Source organism: Balaenoptera physalus (assembly GCF_965194825.1).
Source record: "Balaenoptera physalus genome assembly, chromosome: X".
NCBI classification, from domain to species: domain Eukaryota; kingdom Metazoa; phylum Chordata; class Mammalia; order Artiodactyla; family Balaenopteridae; genus Balaenoptera; species Balaenoptera physalus.
The window spans coordinates 58,433,819-58,454,082 of NC_138903.1; the positions used below are offsets into that span (position 1 = coordinate 58,433,819).

At 36.4% G+C, this 20,264-nt stretch overlaps 1 protein-coding gene across 7 annotated transcripts in view; it reads right to left on the minus strand.

Annotated features, from left to right (window-relative positions):
* The window catches only part of OPHN1 (oligophrenin 1), a 630,165-nt gene that overhangs the window by 119,466 nt on the left and 490,435 nt on the right, over positions 1–20,264 (minus strand). For all 7 annotated transcript variants that reach the window (XM_082444939.1, XM_082444938.1, XM_082444940.1 and 4 more), the window contains one exon: positions 3,516–3,600. In XM_082444939.1, coding sequence (XP_082301065.1) covers positions 3,516–3,600 — 85 coding nt within the window. The remainder of the gene's footprint in view (positions 1–3,515; positions 3,601–20,264) is intronic.

The following is a 20,264-nucleotide window of genomic DNA, read 5'->3' on the forward strand; positions in this document are numbered from 1 at the left end:
ATGAGAACAGATACCACTGCTCAAGGAAAGATGACAAACTGGCAGCCAACAGCTACATGAGACCTTTCAACATTTCTTCCCTGTCCAGAGTAGTGTGTAAAAAAGAAATGGAATTGAATGAGTCATCAGAATATGAAAAAATTGTGTATTTCACATAAAAATCAATATTGTCTGCCTCTATTGAAAAACTGAAAGATCTGTCTATATTGGGTCCATATGGTTATTTGTGGAAGTAAAGAATATTGCTGTTTATATATAAACAAAGGGATTGCTATGTAAGTAAAGGTTTTATATGCAACAAGTTTAACATGAAAGCAGTCTACTTCAGTCATTTTCATGTCCTGGCTTTTGTGGATATTTGAATTTTCCATCCCCTCAGTGTAGTAAAAAGAGAGGAAAGCCTTAGGAAATACCAGGTAGAAAGTCCATAAAAGGGACTTCTAAAAATGGTCAAAGAGGTGAGAGAAAATCCAAAAGCAATGGAATAGCAGAATCCAAAAGAAGAAAAAGTTTCAAGGAGGGCTTGTTAACAGCTTCAAATGCTACAAAGAGGTCAAATAAGGTAAAGGTTGACAATTGTCCATTGTGTTTAGAATTGAGGGAATCACTGGCGACCTTGGCAAGAGCAGCTTCAGTAGAGCAGAGGGAGCGGGAGTCATACTGCAGTGGGTTAAGGAGTAAACTGGGACATTAAGAAGCAGAGACAGGGAGTGTATATTACTTCATACACTGAAGCTAGATTGGGAAGGGGTGAAATATCTCACTAGGCAATCTCATCTAAGCTCCTGCCTCCAATTATCATCTACACTGTTGATGATTCTCAATTTTTTAGCTCAAGCCCAGAATTCTTGAGTTTCATTCCTATATATTTCCTATATATCAAATTGCCTACCTAAAATTCTTGTCCTGATTTCTTCAAAGACACCCAAATTTGACATATCCAAACCTAACTTGTCATATCCCTCAAATTTAGTCATTTTCTTATGTTTCCCAAATCAGTAAATGTATGACCATCATTTGGTTGTATGGGCCGGAAATGTGGAAGCCATTCTTTTATCTCCCTCTCCTCCATCTTCACATCCAACTTTACTCGCTAAATCTCTAGAATATGCTTATTTCTATCTATCCCCACCGCTACTCCCTAGTCCACACAGAAGCATCATCTCTTTCCGGGACCACAGCAATAGCTTGCTAATTGGTTTCCACCTCTACTTATTTTGCCTCTCTCTAATCTCATCTCTCTATGTTTTTCTCAAAATGCAAATCTCATCATATTACCTCCTGCTTAAAAATCTTTCAATATATTCTCATTCCTTTTAATATAAATTCATACCCCAATTCTTAAAATGTCCTAAAAGGCCTTGCATGATCTGGCCCCTACATATCTCTCCCTCCCTGTCTACACTCAATACTCCACATAAACTGGTACATGTAGTTTCTTAAAAGGGTCTTCCTCTTGCTTCAAGGTCTTTGCATATGAAGTTATTTCTGTCTGGAACTGCCTCCCCCCACCCCCAGTTGACTCCAAGTTATAATTCAAACCTCATTCCAAACTAAAAACCAGAATAAGTTAGGCCTTCCTATTATATGACTGCATAGCACCTTGCACTTTTCCTTCAGAGCACTTATCATAGCACATTATATTTGTATAATTATTTGTCTTTTGTCTCTCCACTTTACTGGACTATAACCTTTTTAAGGTCATATCTACTCACAGCTATATGCCTACTGCCAGACACCATGCTAGGCATAGAGTAGGTCAGGAAATGTTTACTGAATGGTTTAGTGAATGGTAGAATAAATGAATGCAAAGAGATGTGTAATGTTGGAGCATATTTACATGCTGAGAGGAAAGAGCCTGTTGAATGAGAGAGGGTAAAGATACAGAAGAGAGAAGGGATGGTTTTTAGAGTAATTTTCTAGAAATGTTGGAGACAAGGGGTGAGTTAGGTGCCTAGAACACAGATGGAGGAAGTCCACTATGAAAATACTGACACATTTAAGAAATCTAAAGGGTGCTGACTGGCTAGTACATATTAAATGTTCATGGATATGACACTTAAGAACAAATATCTCTTATTGGGGTTACAGGCCACTCAAACTTTCAGGCTCGATCTTCTCATCTTTCAAAAGAGCTACACTGCTTGTTATGGGATAAGCTGGGAAAGATGTAATGTGGGAGGGACTTACTCTATATAAATCTCTGAAAAAAAATAACTCCTTTTAAGTAGGCTAGAGACACAGAGTTATTTACTTGCACTATTCTCATCATCACGAGTCTCCTGAAAGTATGCATAGCAGATTACTCTGTCTTTCTTAAATTACCCAAGCAACTCCAAGAAGGTCACAGCCCCTGGGCAGTGGGGAATAGGGGAATAAGGTGTTCCAATACCAGTGGCCTTATAAGTCAGAGATACTTAGGTTCAAATAATATGAGCCATGATCATGAATATTACTTAATGGGTGAGGGGTATGATTTAATTTCTTCATCTGTAAAATGAGTATGGTAACACCTATCTTATAAGATTATTGTGAGAAAAAAACAATGATATTGTCAACGTAAGCAACTAGAACACAGCCTAGCACAGAATAAACCCTCCAACGCCAGTGCTTTTCTTCTTTGGCACATGCAGGAGAAATACTCCTGGAAAGAGCATTCATGTTTACTTAAAGTTCTAAGATGATGCTACAGCAGAAGGTCATTTAATAGCAATATCTGGGACCCAATCTATTTTGGATTAATGATATTTCCCATAGCTAAAGTACCTATCTTAACGTCTAAAGAGTACAGTAATTGAAAAGAAGACATTCTACCACATAAAGTATGGTGCATACATGGGACACAGAAAATGGTAAGAAATGAATGACTTTAAAAAGTGTATATGTCACAAATATTTTTACGTAATATAAATCTATGCCAATAAACTGAATGATATATTCATCATCATTGTGCATCCCCAAATTTTGCTTGTAAGTTAATTTTTTCCCGACTGCCACCACTTCATTCAGTTCTAACATTTTTATGGTTGTAGTTTTTTGGTTTTTATTTCCATTATAACAAAAGACATACAAATACACAAATTATGTTTGTGTAAATGCAATTTAATGTTTCAAAATGGTTATTATCCACTAAAACATGTTAACAACCTTGAAATGTCACAACTCCTGATTTTACTAGTGAGCCCATTTGTGACATCAACCTATCTGTGCACAATGGCAAAACTTCAATTATTTTAAGGGCGTGATTTTTAAATAATCTTTTTTAAAGCCAATTTTCTTCAAAAAAGCCATATTTCAATAACTATTCTATTATTTTGATGCTTCCCTTGCTTAAATTCCCAAATTTTAAAAAGTCTCCTACTGCACATTCTTCTTTGACAGAAATTTTTTTCACTATTATTTTCTTTAGCAATCCTACCCAACCTCCCAAAATTGGGACCACATTAACTCCAATCTCCATCCAGAAATATTTCATCAACTCTGAAAAGGAATGTTCCAAATCATATCAGATATACCTGAGGTAGAATTTCAAGGAGCTGGTGATTGTCTTAATGTCCCAGTCACTATTATGAAAATCAACATCTCCTGGACATTTAGGATCTATTTGAGAAGAAAAAAATGAGAAAAAAGTTAACATTCCACAAGATCTTACATTTTATCCCTTTAAAAGAAAAATAAAGTGCATTAATTAAAAGATGGTTACTCTGACCAGTTTTCAAAAGATGAAAACTTTGCAACAAACATGTCTTTGAGGTCTCAAAAATTCCCTTATATTGAACTAGGGATGTAAGGAGCTTGGAAGCCACCTCTTTCATTCACACAATAAGAAAAAAAAATGGAACAAACTGAAAGTCAACTCCTCTTAGTTCCATCAGAGAACTGAGGTCATAAGGCAAACTGAAGAAACAGACAGGCAGATACAGAGAATCAAAACTTATAGAGCAGAAGCCCAAGGGTAGAAAACTCCTTAGGAAACAGTACAGGGCTAGGAAAACCCAATCTGTAATTGGCAAATTACTAGCGGCTCAGTGTGGACAAGATTGAGAGTTAAAAATTTTAAGAAGGCCCAGTCCTAGGGGACTCCCAAGCTTTTGTGAGTTTTACCTCCAGGAGCCCTATCAGGTCCTCACAGTGAAGATCTGAGAAAAATTCCCTCATGTTACTGTAATTCTGAGAAGGAGATAAGAAAATTAGCCATTTAAAAATATGCACAGAGCATTTCATTCTTCTTAATAAGGCCTACCCTCAAGAGAAACTACTTTACCAGAGCTTAACTGACCTGGGAAGGGGGAAATTCCCAATTCCAGAAATGAAATCCCTTCCTGTCTCTTCTAAGGGGGAAAACTGAAACAAAACTGAGAAATACTTGTGAAAGTCACAGGCCAGAAGCACAGGTTCACTAAAATACTGAGACATAATTGTAGAATTGTAGAACACTACCCCTGCCCTCACACCTTACCACCATATCAACAGGCTTCCTGGATAATAACAAGGGAATATGACTAAAAGAATTATTCTTCTCAGACAATATTTAAGAAGTCTCTAGGGAAAACAAAAGACAGTAGAGGAAATAAAAACAAGGACACCAGAGGTAAGTTTAGCCCCTGAGACCTACAGATACAGCAACCAAAAAACACAGGCTAAACTCTAGCCAGATAAATAAAACCTCACACTAAAGACCCATTTACCTCAGTTCCTTTTACCCATAATGTCTGGCTTGCAACAAAAATTACAAGAAAACACTAAAAGACAAAAAAAGTTTCAAGAAACACAGAAAGCATCAGAATAAGACTCAGATATGGCAGATACTTTATAATTATCAAATTAGGAATTTAAAACAACTATGATTAATATACCAAGGACTGTAATGGGTAAAGTGGACAACCTTAAAAAAAGGAGTTGGATTAATGTAAGCAGAGAGATAGAAGCTTTAAGAAAGAATCAAAAGGAAATTTTAGAAATCAGAAACACCATAACAGAAATGAAGAATTCCTTTGATGGACACAGGTGAGAAAATAAGCAGTGAACTTAAAGAAATGTCAGTATAAACTTCCAAAAATAAAATGCAAAGAGAAAAAAAAAAAGAAAGGAAAAGACAGAAGAGGATATCCAAAAACTGTGGGACAATAACAAAAGGTGTAACATACATGCAATGGGAATACTAGAAGGGGAAGAAAGAGAAAAAGGAACAGAGGAAATATCTTAAGCAATGATGACTGAGAATTTCTGAAAACTAATAATAAACACAAAACCACAAATCCAGGAATCTTGGAAAACACCAATCAGGATACATATCAAAAGAATCTCCACCTAAGCATACCACAGTCAAACTGAATAAAACCAAAGACAAAGAAAAAATCTTGATAGAAGCCAGAAGAAAAAAACACCTTACTGAAGGAAGAGCACAATAAGAATTATTCCAACTTTTCTCAAGAAACCATGTAAACAAGAAGAGAGTGGAATGAAATATTTAAAGTGTTAAAAGAAAAAAAAGACCAGCCTGAAAGAAAGAAATTACCTTTCAAAGGTGAATGAGAAATAAATACCTTCTCAAATAAACAAACATTGAGAAAATTTGTCACCAGTAGATCTCCCTTGCAAGAGACGTTAGAAGAAGTTCTTCACAGAGAAACCTATAGGTCAATAATTCATATTTACATAAAGAAATGAAGAGTATTAGAGGAGGAATAAATGATGGTAAACAAAACACTATTACTCTTATTCTTAACTGGTCTAAGAGGTAAAAGTTTAAAATAATAGCAACAATGTATTCAGTGATTATAGCTTATGGATAGTGAAATGAATGACAAAAATGTTATAAGGGATTAAAGAGAGGAATTAGAAACATTCTGTTATAAAGTACTGGCACTAACAGTGCAGTGGTATGGTATTATTTGAAAGAGGACTTGGATAAATTGTAAATGTATGTTGCAAATGCAAGGGCAACCACTAAAAAAGAGTTTTAAAAAAGTATAATTTATATGTTAACAAAGAGAAAAAATAGAATCATAAAAAATACTCAGTTAAACCCAGAGAAGGCAGAAAAAGAGTGGAAAATGAAAAAAGAAACGAAGAACAAGGACCATGACCAGAAAAATGTAGCAAGTATGGTAGGTATTAATCCAACTATATCAATAATCACTTTAAATGTCAATGGTATAAATACACCAATGAAAATACATAGACTGTCAGAGTGTATTATAAAACAAGACTTAATTATATATTATCTACAAGAAACCAACTTCAAATATAAAGAGACATATAGATTAAAAAAGGGATGGAGAATGATATACCACGCTAACATTAATCAAAAACAAAGCTGAGGTAGCTCTATTCATTTCAAACAAAGCAGACTTCAGATCAAGGAAATTATCAGAGATAAAAGGGTCATTAAATAGAAGGATTAATTCTCCAAGAATACATACCTATCCTTAAAAGATATGCATCCAACAAAAAAGCACTGAAACATGTGCTTTTCAACACCCCTTTATGGTAAATGACAGATACAACGGGTAAAAAATCAGTAAGTAATTGAACTGAACAGCATCATCAATCAGCTGGATTTAATTGACATTTATAGACTACTTCATCCAACAAAAGCGAATACACATTCTTCTAAAGTTCATCCAGAACATTCACTAAGACAGACCCCATTCTGGGCCATAAAACAGACCTTAATAAATTCAAAAGAATAAAACCTTACACCAATATGAAATTGAACTAGAAAGAAATAACAGTAATATAAGTAATATTCAATGAAATCCCTATCAAAATACAAATGGCATTTTCCACAAAAGTAGAACAAAAAATTCTAAAATTTGTATGGAAACACAAGACCCCAAATAGCCAAAACAATCTTGAGAAAGAAGTACAGAAGTAGACATATCACATGTCCTGATTTCAAACTATACTACAAAGCTACAGTAATAAAAATAGTATGGTAATGGCACAAAAACAGTCCCATAGATCAATGGAACAGCATAGAGAGTCCAGAAATAAACCCATGTTTATATAGTCAATTAATCTATGACAAAGGAGGCAAGAATATACCATGGGGAAAAGACCCTCTTTCCAATAAATGGTTTGGGAAAACTGGACAGCTAGCTACATGCAAAAGAATCAAACTGGACTACTTTCTCATGCCATATACAAAAATAAACTCAAAATGAATTAAAGGCTTAAATACAAGACCTGAAACCATAAAACATCTAGAAGAAAACATAAGCGGTAGGCTCTTTGATATCAGTCTTAGTAATATTTTTTGGAATATGTCTCCTCAGGCAAGGAAAATAAAAGCAAAAAAAAAGTGAGACTACATCAACTTACAAAGCTTTTGCACAGCAAAGGAAACTATCAACAAAATGAAAAGCCACCTTACTGAATGCGAGAAGATATTTGCAAATGATATATCCAACAAGAATATATATAAATATATATACACACACACACACATATATACAACACACACACACACACACAACAAGGATATATCCAACAAGGATAATATATATATTATTTTTATATTCAAAATATAAAAAAGAAATCATACAATTCCACTTCAAAGAAACCAACAACCCAATTTAAAAAATGACAGAGGACATGAATAGAGATTTTTCCAAAGAAGATATACAGATAGCCACAGGCTCATGAAAAGATGTTCAAAATCATTAGGGAAATGCAAATCAAAACTACAATGAGCTAACACCTCACATCTGTCAGAATGGCTATTATCAAAAAGACAAGAAATAATAAGTGTTGGTGAAGATGTAGAGAAAAGAACCCTCATTCACTGTTGGTAGGAATGTACACTGGTGCAGCCCCTATGGAAAACAATATGAAGATTCCTTTAAAAATTGAAAATAAAACTACCATAAAGTCCAGAAACTCCACTCTGGGTATTTATGCGAAGAAAATGAAAACACTAATTTGAAAAGATATATGCACCCATATGTTCATTGCAGCATTATTTACAATAGCCAAGGTAAGGAGGTTCAACCTAAGTGTCCATTGACAAATGAATGGATAAGGAATTTATGGTATATATATACAGTGGAATATTACTCAGCCATAAAAAAGAATGAAATCTTGCTATTTGTCACAGCATGGGTGGACCTAGAGGGTATTATGCTAAGTGAAATAAGTCAGACAGAGAAAGACAAATACTGTATGATTTCACTTACATGTGGAATCTAAAAAAAACAAAACAAACGTGAAAACATAACCAAACAGGGTCATAGATAAAGAGAATAAACAGGTGCTTGTCATTGGAGTAGTGGTTGAGGGGAGGAGAGAAATAGGTTAGGGAGATTAAACTTCTAGTTACATTATGAAATGTACAGTGTGGGGAATATAGTCAATAATTATGTAATATCTTTGTAAGGTGACAGATGACAACTATATTTATCATGGTGATCATTTTCAAATGTAGAGAAATATTGAATCACTATCTTGTGTACCAAGAACTAACACAGTGTTGTAGGTCAATTATACTTCAAAAACAAACAAGTTCAGAGAAAAAGAGATCAGCTTTGTGGTTATCAGAGACAGGGCATGAGGGAAGGGGGAATTAGATAAGGTAGTCAAAAGGTACAAGCTTCTAGTTATAAAATCAGTAAGTACTAGATATGTAATTTACAACATGACAAAGATAATTAACACTGCTCTATGTTATATATGAAAGTTGTTAAGAGAGTAAATCTTATTTTCTATTTCTTTTATGCTATATTTATATGAGACTATGGATTTTTACTAAGCTTATTGTGGTAATCATTTCATGATGTATGTAAGTCAAATCATTATTTTGTACACCTTAAACATATATATGTCAATTATATCTCAATAAAAATGGAAAGAAAAATAGTGGTTAGTTGGAGTTGAGATATTCTGTAAGTATAAAATAGACACCACATTTTGAAGAATTAGTACAAAAAGGAATGTAAAATATCTCATTAATAATTTGTTATATTACATATTAAATTGGTAATATTCTTAATATACAGGGTTAAATAAAGTTTATGATTTTAAAAAATGTCTAAGTTCAATGTCTTATCTAAATATCAACTAAATCAGATACTGGTGAGATAATTCATCCTGAAGCAAACTGCTCTCCAGCTGGCAACCTGCGAAATCAAGCATGTTAGGTGTTTCCAAAATACAAATATGGGACAGGTATAGAACAAACACTCCCATTCCAAAAGGAAGAAATAGGAAAATAGAAAGGGGTACTGGTACTGAGCAAGTCCCAAATCTTAAGGCCAGTTTGGTTGGGGATCCTGCCTTCTAGACACACTGGGGTAGTGGTGCTGTCCCCAAGGCTTTGGGTGGCCCTGCTCCCATGGCTTGGTCGGCACAGCACATTCTGCAGCTCTCCTGGGTCAGAGTTCAGTGCGGGTGACTCTCCCAGGCTGGAACTGCGTACACGTGGTTCTACTAGTCTGGGGTAATGGAGGCAGCCCCATTCCCACAGCTCCACTGGGCACTGCACCAGTGGGGACTCTCTGTGGTGGCCATGGCTTACAACAGCCCTTTGCCTCCACCCATCAAAATACATGTGGAAGTAGTCACACCTCCATAGCTCTTGCACTCTGCATGCTGGCAGAGAAGGTGCTGTAGTGATGCCCACAAGGTTTAGTGCCTATGCCCTCCAGAGGGGCAACCACTTTAAGCCTGTGCCTGTGCTTCCCCTTATATAATCCTTTTCTCTCAGAAGAGTGTCTGGCATAAAGTAGGTAAGCTTCATCCTTTTGCACTAAGTAAAGGCAAAAGATTCCCAGCTATAGAACCAACATTTCAATTGCTTGACTGAGAATAATATCCTCCTGTATAAATTGGTAATTGGTATATTCTGAAGCTTACTGCAGCCTTATTTGTGTAAAATCTTGGCCCTGCCCAAGGCCTGTCCATTCTCAGTGAAAGTAAAGTGGCCATCAATTTAGCCATGTGTTGCATTTAGGCTTTTTAATCTTCAAAAGAATCTATCTACCCAAATTTCAGCTCATTTGATTGTAAAACATATGGGTCTGCATGTAACTGACATGACTATGGTTTCTGAATTCCAATTACTTCTCAGAGAATGCCAATTTCAGCTTTATATTGCCTAATTCTTATGCACATCTTTGTGACAAGATAGTATTTATAGAGAATTACTGGAGAAACACGCAGTCAAGATATTCCTCTAAGTTAGTGACTGAGATTTTCTTTTCCACCCAAACGAACTACCCTCTGAATCTGAGGTTTACCACAGCAGTGATTGTTGGAATAATGTTTCGCTTTTCTAATCATTTGGACCTGAAACTTTTGATCAAGAACTCAAACCAATATCTTACAAACCCAAATTTGACTCCTCCTTGTCTATAATGTAATAGAAACAACAAACTGAAAAGTTATTAGGGCCAGGAAAAGTCAATGTAGCTCAAAAGAAGGGAAACACTCTGAAGAATCAGAATACAGGCATCCCTCTAAAAAAAAATTGCTGCAAGAAATAGAAAGTTTTAAAATTTTGGTGATAAGTTGTCAATATGATGAAAGGTGGCTTCAATAAAACTCAAATAGTAATGAAGATAAAAATTCCTTAGACTAGGAATAGAAGGAAATATTTGCAATGGTATGCTGGGAGAGGAGGGGAGCCTTGATTTGCAGCATTTGCCAAATTCTGTGGAGTGGGGCCAATTCCAAGCTACCACATGATGTCAATAAACTTGAAGTTGGGAAAAGATGTGCAAAGTCAGGTCTCATGAGCCAGTATGAGCGCATCCAGTACACCATTGAATCTGTCTCAAATGATCAGTTGATATCATAGTTAAAGCTTAAGATCAGAAGCCAGAAAGGAATACTTCTTTCACCACTACTACTTATCATTGGATCAGAGTGTTTTGAACAATGATTCTCAAACCTAACTTCTAGAAATCTCTGAGAAGCTTTGAAAATAACAATGCCCAGGCTCCTCTCTATGTAAAGTAAATCAGAACCTCTGGAGGTGAGTCTTGGTTGTTTTTTAAATTCTCCAGGTGATTTTAATGAATGGCAAAGGCAGTGAACAGCTAGGACATTTAATATAATTAAACAAGGAACAGGAAACTTAAAGCTGTTGGAAAGGAGATAGAGTAAGAATTATTTATCAATGACATAACTGTCCACCCGAAAAACCCAAGATAAACAATTAAAAAATTGTTAAAACTCACAGGAAAGCTTGTTAAAATCCTTGGTCAGAAAATAAAGATACAAAAATCATAAGCATCTTATACACTAGCAATAATCAGTTCAAAAATTTATTGATAATAGGAAAAACTGGCACTCTGTGCATGTGTGTGTGTATATGTTATTTTTATAATCAAACCTAGGAATAAATATGCGTAAACATTTAGGACTTATCTAGAAAAAAGTACAAAATATAAAAAGAAAACTGCATAAATGAAAACATATACTGTGATTCTGTACAGAAAGACTAAATATTGAAAAGTTATCAACTTGACTTCAATTAAGTTTTAGATTTAATAGGATTCAAATAAAAATGTCAAAAAGCTTATGTTTTCTGGAACATGATAAAAAGTTTACATGGGACAATGAGTTGGCAAAAATGGCTTAAACATTTTTTTAAAGAAGAATAATTGGGGAGAATTTGTGCTACTTGATAGGAAAATGATTAAAGATGCTACAACAGTAACAAGGTCATACTAGTACAAGATAACAGGTGGAAAAAGTGAAGAGCTCATAAAAAGATCATCATGTAAATATAAGAACTTAATATACAATAAAAGCAGCATTATAAATTAGTGAAAAAAGAAGACATTCAATAAATGGAGCATAGAAAATTAACAATTTGGAAAAAATTCAGTTAGATCCCTATTTCACACCAAACATATTCAATTTCAAATTAACAGAAGAATTAAAATGTAAAAAAATAACCATTCAATTCACAGAAAACCAAATGAATTTTTATAGGCTTTTGGTTTGGGAATGACATTCTGAGCATATTAGAAAATGAAGTTTTGTATGCACCCTAGAGCACGTCATGAATATATAGCAAGGTTAACAAGTTCTAGAAACTGGAACAGAGATGACCATTTGAGAGCTATATTGGGGTCATCGTTTGATGTAGAATATGCACTGAAACTATGCATCCCCAAAATGAGCCTATAGTCAGTTGACAAACTGCATCAGAGACATTAGGGAAGTTTTGTGAAATACAGATTCCTGGATCCCAAGACAAGAGGCTGTTTCATTGGGTCCAGGATTAGGCCTGGGAAGTTTTGTTTTGTTTTGTTTTGTTTTGTTTTTGAATAACAACTTCTCAAATGTGATTCTAGGGTGAGGCTGTTTTCCTGTCATGTTTTGTTATGTGATAGATAATAAGACTGGGAGTAAAAATAATCATAGGAACATCTTGGTCAAAGTTCTAACCACCACTCCAAATGAGGGCACAATGTTTTTTTCCCTCACATTTAGAGGCAGAAAAACAAAAACAAAAACACAACAAAAAAATATCCCCACAATAGCAAGAAGGTCATAGTGGCTCCTCTAAAACACACGAGTCATGTCAGAGTGTACGAACTAATGAAGAAAACATTAGTAATATGATATTACTGTGAAAATTCTGGTTGCATTAACAGTAAGATAAGCTTTGATTACTTGCAGTTGATAAAACTGATCGAGTGAGAGGAAGAAAGAGAAGTCACTAACAGAAAGTGGAGGAAAAATGAGACTATCAGTCTCTGACACAAGTCGTGAAGGCAGTAATAATTAATGTGAGGATTGATCAGTTTCACCAAGTTACAGCCTTGCCAGCTCAGTCTCTTGCTTATCTCCCTTCTTCACTTATAAAATCCAGGGATGGCAGGCTAAAGGAGAGCTGAAATAAAGGTCACTTGTCCTTTTGTTGTTGCTGTATATGTATGTGTCCCAAGTAGAGTGATAAAAGACAATACACTCATAGGAAAACAAATATTATAAACTATGGCTGCAGGAGATCTTCAAATATTTCATAACCAATAATGGCACATGGTTCCATCAATAGGCAGAGATACTGGTTGTAAACACCAGAAATAGCCACACTGATGCCTCCCAGCTATTTCAGACCTGGTTCCTGCTATATATGTAGAAGACAGGGGTGCTACCTGAAAAAAAGGTGGAAGCAACCTTAGTTAGGTGATTAAAATAAATCCATACATGATCTACTGGTTCTCCCTGGATTCAAATTATATCAAGATTATTAATAATATTTATAACCTTGAGACAATAATTCTACTTTGGCAAATCTATGCAAAGTAAACATTAGAACGAATTCATCCACAAATTATGTAATCACAAAAAAGGAGACAAATGAAATGCTCAATAAGAAGGAAATGATCTGATAAATTTTGGTTCTTTTGTCTATCATAATATTATGCAGCCATTAAAATATTTGCAAAGCATTTTTAATCGTATGGGAAATGCTTATGTTGAGGTAATTGTGGCCATGTAAAATCTAAATCTCCCTACACATCCTCCATAAAACAACACAGAACCACTAGAAACACAAAAGTACACAAAGCCATGCCCTCCACATGAAAACACAGAGAACACCCAAATTCCAAATTAATTGTAAGTAGGAAAATAAACACCAAATCCCAGTGAGGTATCACTCATAGTCCCCCTCCACAAACCTTCGCAGGAAGCAAGGGCAATGCTGGGAAAAGTTCATTCATGAGAAACAAAGAGGACTAGAGGTCTAAGATTAATCTAAAGCTAGCACCAGAAAGACAAAGTCTACACAAAGTGTAAAAATACTGAAAAACAGTCAGGGTAGACCAGAGCACTTAGCGAAAGGTGTTCTAAGCAGTCTTCAAAAGGCAGTCTTGAGAGAGACCTTCAAGATGGATGGAGGAGTGAGACGTAGAGATCACCTTCCTCCCCACAAATACACCAGAAATACATCTACATGTGGAACAACTCCTACGGAACACTTACTGAACGCTGGCAGAAGACCTCAGACTTCCCAAAAGGCAAGAAGCTCCCCACGTACCTGGGTAGGGCAAAAAGAAAAAAGAAAAAACAGAGACAAAAGAATACGGACAGGACCTGCACCTGTTGGAGGGAGCTGTGAAGGAGGAAAAGTTTCCACACACTAGGAAGCCCCTTCACTGGTGGTGACAGAGGGGTGTGGGGGGGAAGCTTTGGAGCCACGGAGGAGAGCGCAAAAAGGCGTGCAGAGGGCAAAGCAGACAGATTCCTGCACAGAGGATCAGTGCCGACCAGCATTCACCAGCTTGAGAGGCTTGTCTGCTCACCCAACAGGGCGGGTGGAGGCTGGGAGCTGAGGCTTGGGCTTCGGAGGTCAGATCCCAGGGAGAGGACTGGGGTTGGCTGTGTGAACACAGCCTGAAGGGGGCTAGTGTGCCACAGCTAGCCAGGAGGGAGTCCGGGAAAGTGTCTGGAACTGCCTAAGAGGCAAGAGACCATTGTTTTAGGGTGCGTGAGGAGAGGGGATTCAGAGCACCAACTAAATGAGCATCCAGAGGCAGGCGCGAGCCGCAGCTATCAGCGCGGACACCAGAGATGGGCATGACATGCTAAGGCTGCTGCTGCAGCCACCAAGAAGCCTGTGTGCAAGCACAGGTCACTATCCACACCTCCCCTCCCGGAAGCCTGTGCAGCCCGCCACTGCCAGGGTTCTGTGATCCAGGGACAACTTCCCTGGGAGAAAAAACAGCGCGCCTCAGGCTGTTGCAACGTCACACCAGCCTCTGCCACTGCAGGCTCACCTCGTATTCTGTACCCCTCCCTTACGCTGGTCTGAGTGAGCCAGAGCCCCCTAATCAGCTGCTACTTTAACCCTGTCCTGTGTGAGCGGAGAACAGATGCCCTCAGGCGACCTACAGGCAGAGGCGGGGTCAAATCCACAGCTGAACCCCAGGAGCTCTGCGAACAAAGAAGCAAAAGGGAAATTTTTCCCAGCAGCCTCAGGAGCAGTGGATTAAACATCTACAATCAACTTCATATACCCTGCATCTCTGGAACACCTGAATAGACAATGAATCATCCCAAAATTGAGGCAGTGGACTTTGGGAGCGACTGTAGACTTCGGGTTTGCTTTCTCCATCTAATTTGTGTCTGGTCTTATGTTTATCTTAGTTTAGAATTTAGAGTTTATTATCACTGGTAGATTTGTTTATTGATATGGTCACTCTCTTCCTTTTTTATATATATAGATATATACATTTTTTTCCTTTTTCTCTTTTTGTGAGTGTGTATGTGTATGCTTCTTTGTGTAATTTTGTCTGTATAGCTTTGCTTTTACCATTTGTCCTAGGGTTCTATCTGTCCAGTTTTGTTTGTTTGTTTGTTTGGGGGTTTTTTTGTATAGTTTTTAGTGTTTGTTATCATTAGTGGATTTGTTTTTTCGTTTGGTTGCTCTCTTCTTTCTTTCTTTGTTTTCTTTCTTTATTAATATTTAATTTTTTTATTTTTAATAATTAAAATTTTTTTTATGTTAATAACTTTATTTTATTTAATTTTTTTCTTTCTCTCTTTTTCCCTTTTCTTCTGAGCCATGTGGCTGACAGGGTGTTGGTGCTGTGGCCAGCTGTCAGGCCTTTACCTCTTAGGTGGGAGACCTGAGCTCAGGACATTGGTCCACCAGAGACCTCCCAGCTCCATGTAATATCAACCGGAAAAAGATCTCCCAGAGATCTCCATCTCAACGCTAAGACCCAGTTCCACTCAACGACCAGCAAGCTACAGTGCTGGACACACTATGCCAAACAACTAGCAAGACAGGAACACAACCCCACCCACTAGCACAGAGGCTGCCTAATATCAAAATAAGGTCACAGACACCCCAAAACACACCACCAGACGCAGTCCTGCCACCAGAAAGACAAGACCGAGGCTCATCGACCAGAACACAGGCACCAGTCCCCTCCACCAGGAACCCTACACAACCCACTGAACCAACATGAGTCACTAGGGGCAAAGACCAAAAACAATGGGAACTATGAACATGCAGCCTGTGAAAAGGAGATCCCAAACACAGTAAGTGAAGCAAAATGAGAAGAAAGAGAAGCAAACAGTAGATGAAGGAGCAAGGTAAAAATCCACCAGACCAAACAAATGAAGAGGAAATAAGCAGTCTACCTGAAAAAGAATTCAGAGTAATGATAGTAAAATGATCCAAAATCTTGGAAATTGAACAGAGAAAATACAAAAAATGTTTAACAAGGACCTAGAAGAACTAAAGAGCAAACAAACGATGATGAACAACACAAGAAATGATATTAAAAATTCTCTAGAAGGAATCAATAGCAGAATAACTGAGGGAGAAGAAAAGACAAGTGACCTGGAAGATAAAATAGTGGAAATAACTACCACAGAGCAGAATAAAGAGAAAAGAATGAAAAGAATTGAGGACAGTCTCAGAGACCTCTGGGAACAATACATGCACCAACATTCGAACTATAGGTTCCCAGAAGAAAAAGTGAAAAACAAAGGGACTGAGAAAATATTTGAAGAGATTATAGTTGAAAACTTCCCTAATATGGGAAAGGAAATAGTCAGTCAAATCCAGGAAACGCAGAGAGTCCCATACAGGATAAATCCAAGGAGAAATATGCCAAGACACATAGTAATCAAACTATCAAAAACTAAATACAAAGAAAAAATAGTAAAGGCAGCAAGGGAAAAACAACAAGTAACTTAAAAGGGAATCTCCATAAGGTTAACCACTGATCTTTCAGCAGAAACTTTGCAAGTCAGAAGGGAGTGGCAAAACAATTTTAAAGTGATGAAAGGGAAAAACCTACAACCAAGATTACTCTACCCAGCAAGCATCTCACTCATATTCGAGGGAGAAATTAATAACTTTACAGACCAACAAAAGCTAAGAGAATTCAGCACTAGCAAACCAGCTTTAAAACAAATGCTAAAGGAACTTCTCTAGGGAGGAAACACAAGAGAAGGAAAAAACCTACAATAAAAAACTCAAAACAATTAAGAAAATGGTAATAGGAACATACATATCCATAACTACCTTAACTGTAAATGGATTAAATGCTCCAAACAAAAGACAGAGACTGGCTAAATGGACAGCACAACAAGAGCCATATATATGCTATCTACAAGAGACCCATTTCAGACCTAGGGACACATACAGACTGGAAGTGAGGGGATGGAAAAATGTCCCATGCAAATGGAAATCAAAAGAAAGTGGAGTAGCAATTCTCATATCACACAAAATAGACTTTAAAATAAAGCCTATTACAAGAGACAAAGAAGTACACTACATAATGATCAAGGGATCAACCCAAGAACAAGATATAACAATTGTAAATATTGATGAACCCAACATAGGAAAACCACAATACATAAGGCAAATGCTAACAGCCATCAAAGGGGAAATTGGCAGTAACACAATCAAAGTAGGTGACGTTAACACCCCACTTTCACCAATGGACAGATGATGAAAAATGAAAATAAATCAGGAAACAGAAACTTTAAATGATACATTAAACAAGATGGACATAATTAATATTTATAGGACATTTCATCCAAAAACAACAGACTATACTTTCTTCTCAAGTGCTTATGGAACATTCTCCAGGATTGATCATATCTTGGGTCACAAATCAAGCCTTGGTAAATTTCAGAAAATTGAAATCGTATCAAGTATCTTTTCTGACCAGAACGCTATGAGACTAGATATCAATTACAGGAAAAACTCTGTAAAAACTACAAACACATGGAACCTAAACAATACATTACTAAATAACCAAGAGATCACTGAAGAATTCAAAGAGGAAATAAAAAAATACCAAGAAACAAATGACATTGAAAACATGATGACCCAAAACCTATGCGATGCAACAAAAGCAGTTCTAAAGAGGGAAGTTTATAGAAATACAATACTACCTCAAGAAACAAGAAACATCTCAAATAAACAACCTAACTTTACACCTAAAGCAACTAGAGAAAGATGAACAGAAAAGCCCCAAAGTGAGCAGAGGGAAAGAAATCATAAAGATCAGAAATAAATGAAAGAGAAATGAAGGAAATAATAGCAAAGACGAACAAAATTAAAAGCTGGTTCTTTGAGAAGATAAGCAAAATTGATAAACCATTAGCCAGACTCATCAAGAGAAAAAGGGAGAAGATTCAAATCAATAGAATTAGAAATGAAAAAGGAGCAGTAACAACGGACACTGCAGAAATACAAAGGATAATAAGAGATTACTACAGGCAACTCTATGCCAATAAAATGGACAACCTGGAAGAAATTCTTAGAAAAGCACAACCTTCTGAGATTGAACAAGGAAGAAACAGAAAATATATACAGACCAATCACAAGCACTGAAATTGAAACTGTGATTAAAAATCTTCCAACAAACAAAATCCCAGGACCAGATGGCTTTACAGGTGAATTCTATAAAACATTTAGAGAAGAGCTAACACCTATCCTTCTCAAACTCTTCCAATATATAGCAGAGGGAGGAACACTCCCAAACTCATTCTACGAGGCCACCATCACCCTGATACCAAAACCAGACAAAGATGTCACACAGAAAGAAAACTACAGGCCAATATCACTGATGAACATAGATGCAAAAATCCACAACAAAATACTGGCAAACAAAATCCAATAGCACATTAAAAAGTTCATACACCATGATCAAGTGGGGTTTATCCCAGGAACGCAAGGATTCTTCACTATACGCATATCAATCAATGTGATAAACCATATTAACAAACTGAGGGAGAAAAACCATATGATTATCATAATAGATGCACAAAAAGCTTTCTACAAAATTCAACACCCATTTATGATAAAACCCTCCAGAAAGTAGGCATAGGGGGAACTTACCTGAACATAATAAAGGCCATGTATGAGAAACGCACAGCCAACAACATTCTCAATGGTGAAAAATGAAAGCATTTCCACTAAGATCAGGAACAAGTCAAGGTTGTCCACTCTCACCACTATTATTCACCATAGTTTTGGAAGTTTTAGCCACAGCAATCAGAGAAGAAAAAGAAGTAAAAGAAATCGAAATCGGTAAACAAGAAGTAAAGTTGTCACTGTTTGCAGAGGACATGATACTATACATAGAGAATCCTAAAGGTGCTACCAGAAAACTATTAGAGCTCATCAATGAATTTGGTAAAGTAGCAGGACACAAAATTAATGCACAGAAATCTCTTGCTTTCCTGTACATTAATGATGAAGAATCTGAAAGAGAAACTAAGGAAACACTCCCATTTAATATTGCAAGAAAAAGAATAAAATACCTAGGAGTAAACGTACCTAAGGAGACAAAGGACCTGTATGCAGAAAACTATAAGAAACTGATGAAAGTAATTAAAGATGATACAAACAGATGGAGAGATATACCATGTTCTTGGACTGGAAGAATCAACATTGTGAAAATGACTCTACTACCCACAGCAATCTACAGATTCAATGCAATCTGTATCAAACTACCAATGGCATTTTTCACAAAACAAGAACAAAAAATTTCACAATTTGTATGAAAACACAGAAGACCCCGAATAGCCAAAGGAATTTTGAGAAAGAAAAATGGAGCTGACGGAATCAGGCTACTGCACTTCAGACTATACTACAAAGCTACAGTAATTAAAACAGTATGGTACTGGCACAAAAACAGAAATATCGATCAAGGGAACAGGATAGAAAGCCCAGAGATAAACCCACACACATATGGTCACCTTATTTTTCATAAAGGAGACAATAATATACAATGGAGAAAAGAGAGCCTCTTCAATGAATGATGCTGGGAAAACTGGACAGTTACATGGAAAAGAATGAAATTGGAAAACTCCCTAATACCATACACAAAAATATACTCAAAATGGATTAAAGACCTAAATGTAAGGCCAGACACTATAAAACTCTTAGTGGAAAATATAGGCAGAACACTCTATGACATAAATCCCAGCAAGATCCTTTTTGACCCACCTCATAGAGAAATGGAAATAAAAACGAAAATAAACATCTGGGACCTAATGAAACTTAAAAGCTTTTGCACAGCAAAGGAAACCATAAATGAGACAAAAAGACAACTCTCAGAATGGGGGAAAATATTTGCAAATGAAGCAACTGACAAGGAATTAATCTGCAAAATTTGCAAGCAGCTCTTGCAGGTCAATATCAAAAAAACAAACAACCCAATCCAAAAATGGGCAGAAGACCTAAATAGACATTTCTCCAAAGAAGACATACAGATTGCCAACAAACACATGAAAGGATGCTCAACATCACTGATCATTAGAGAAATGCA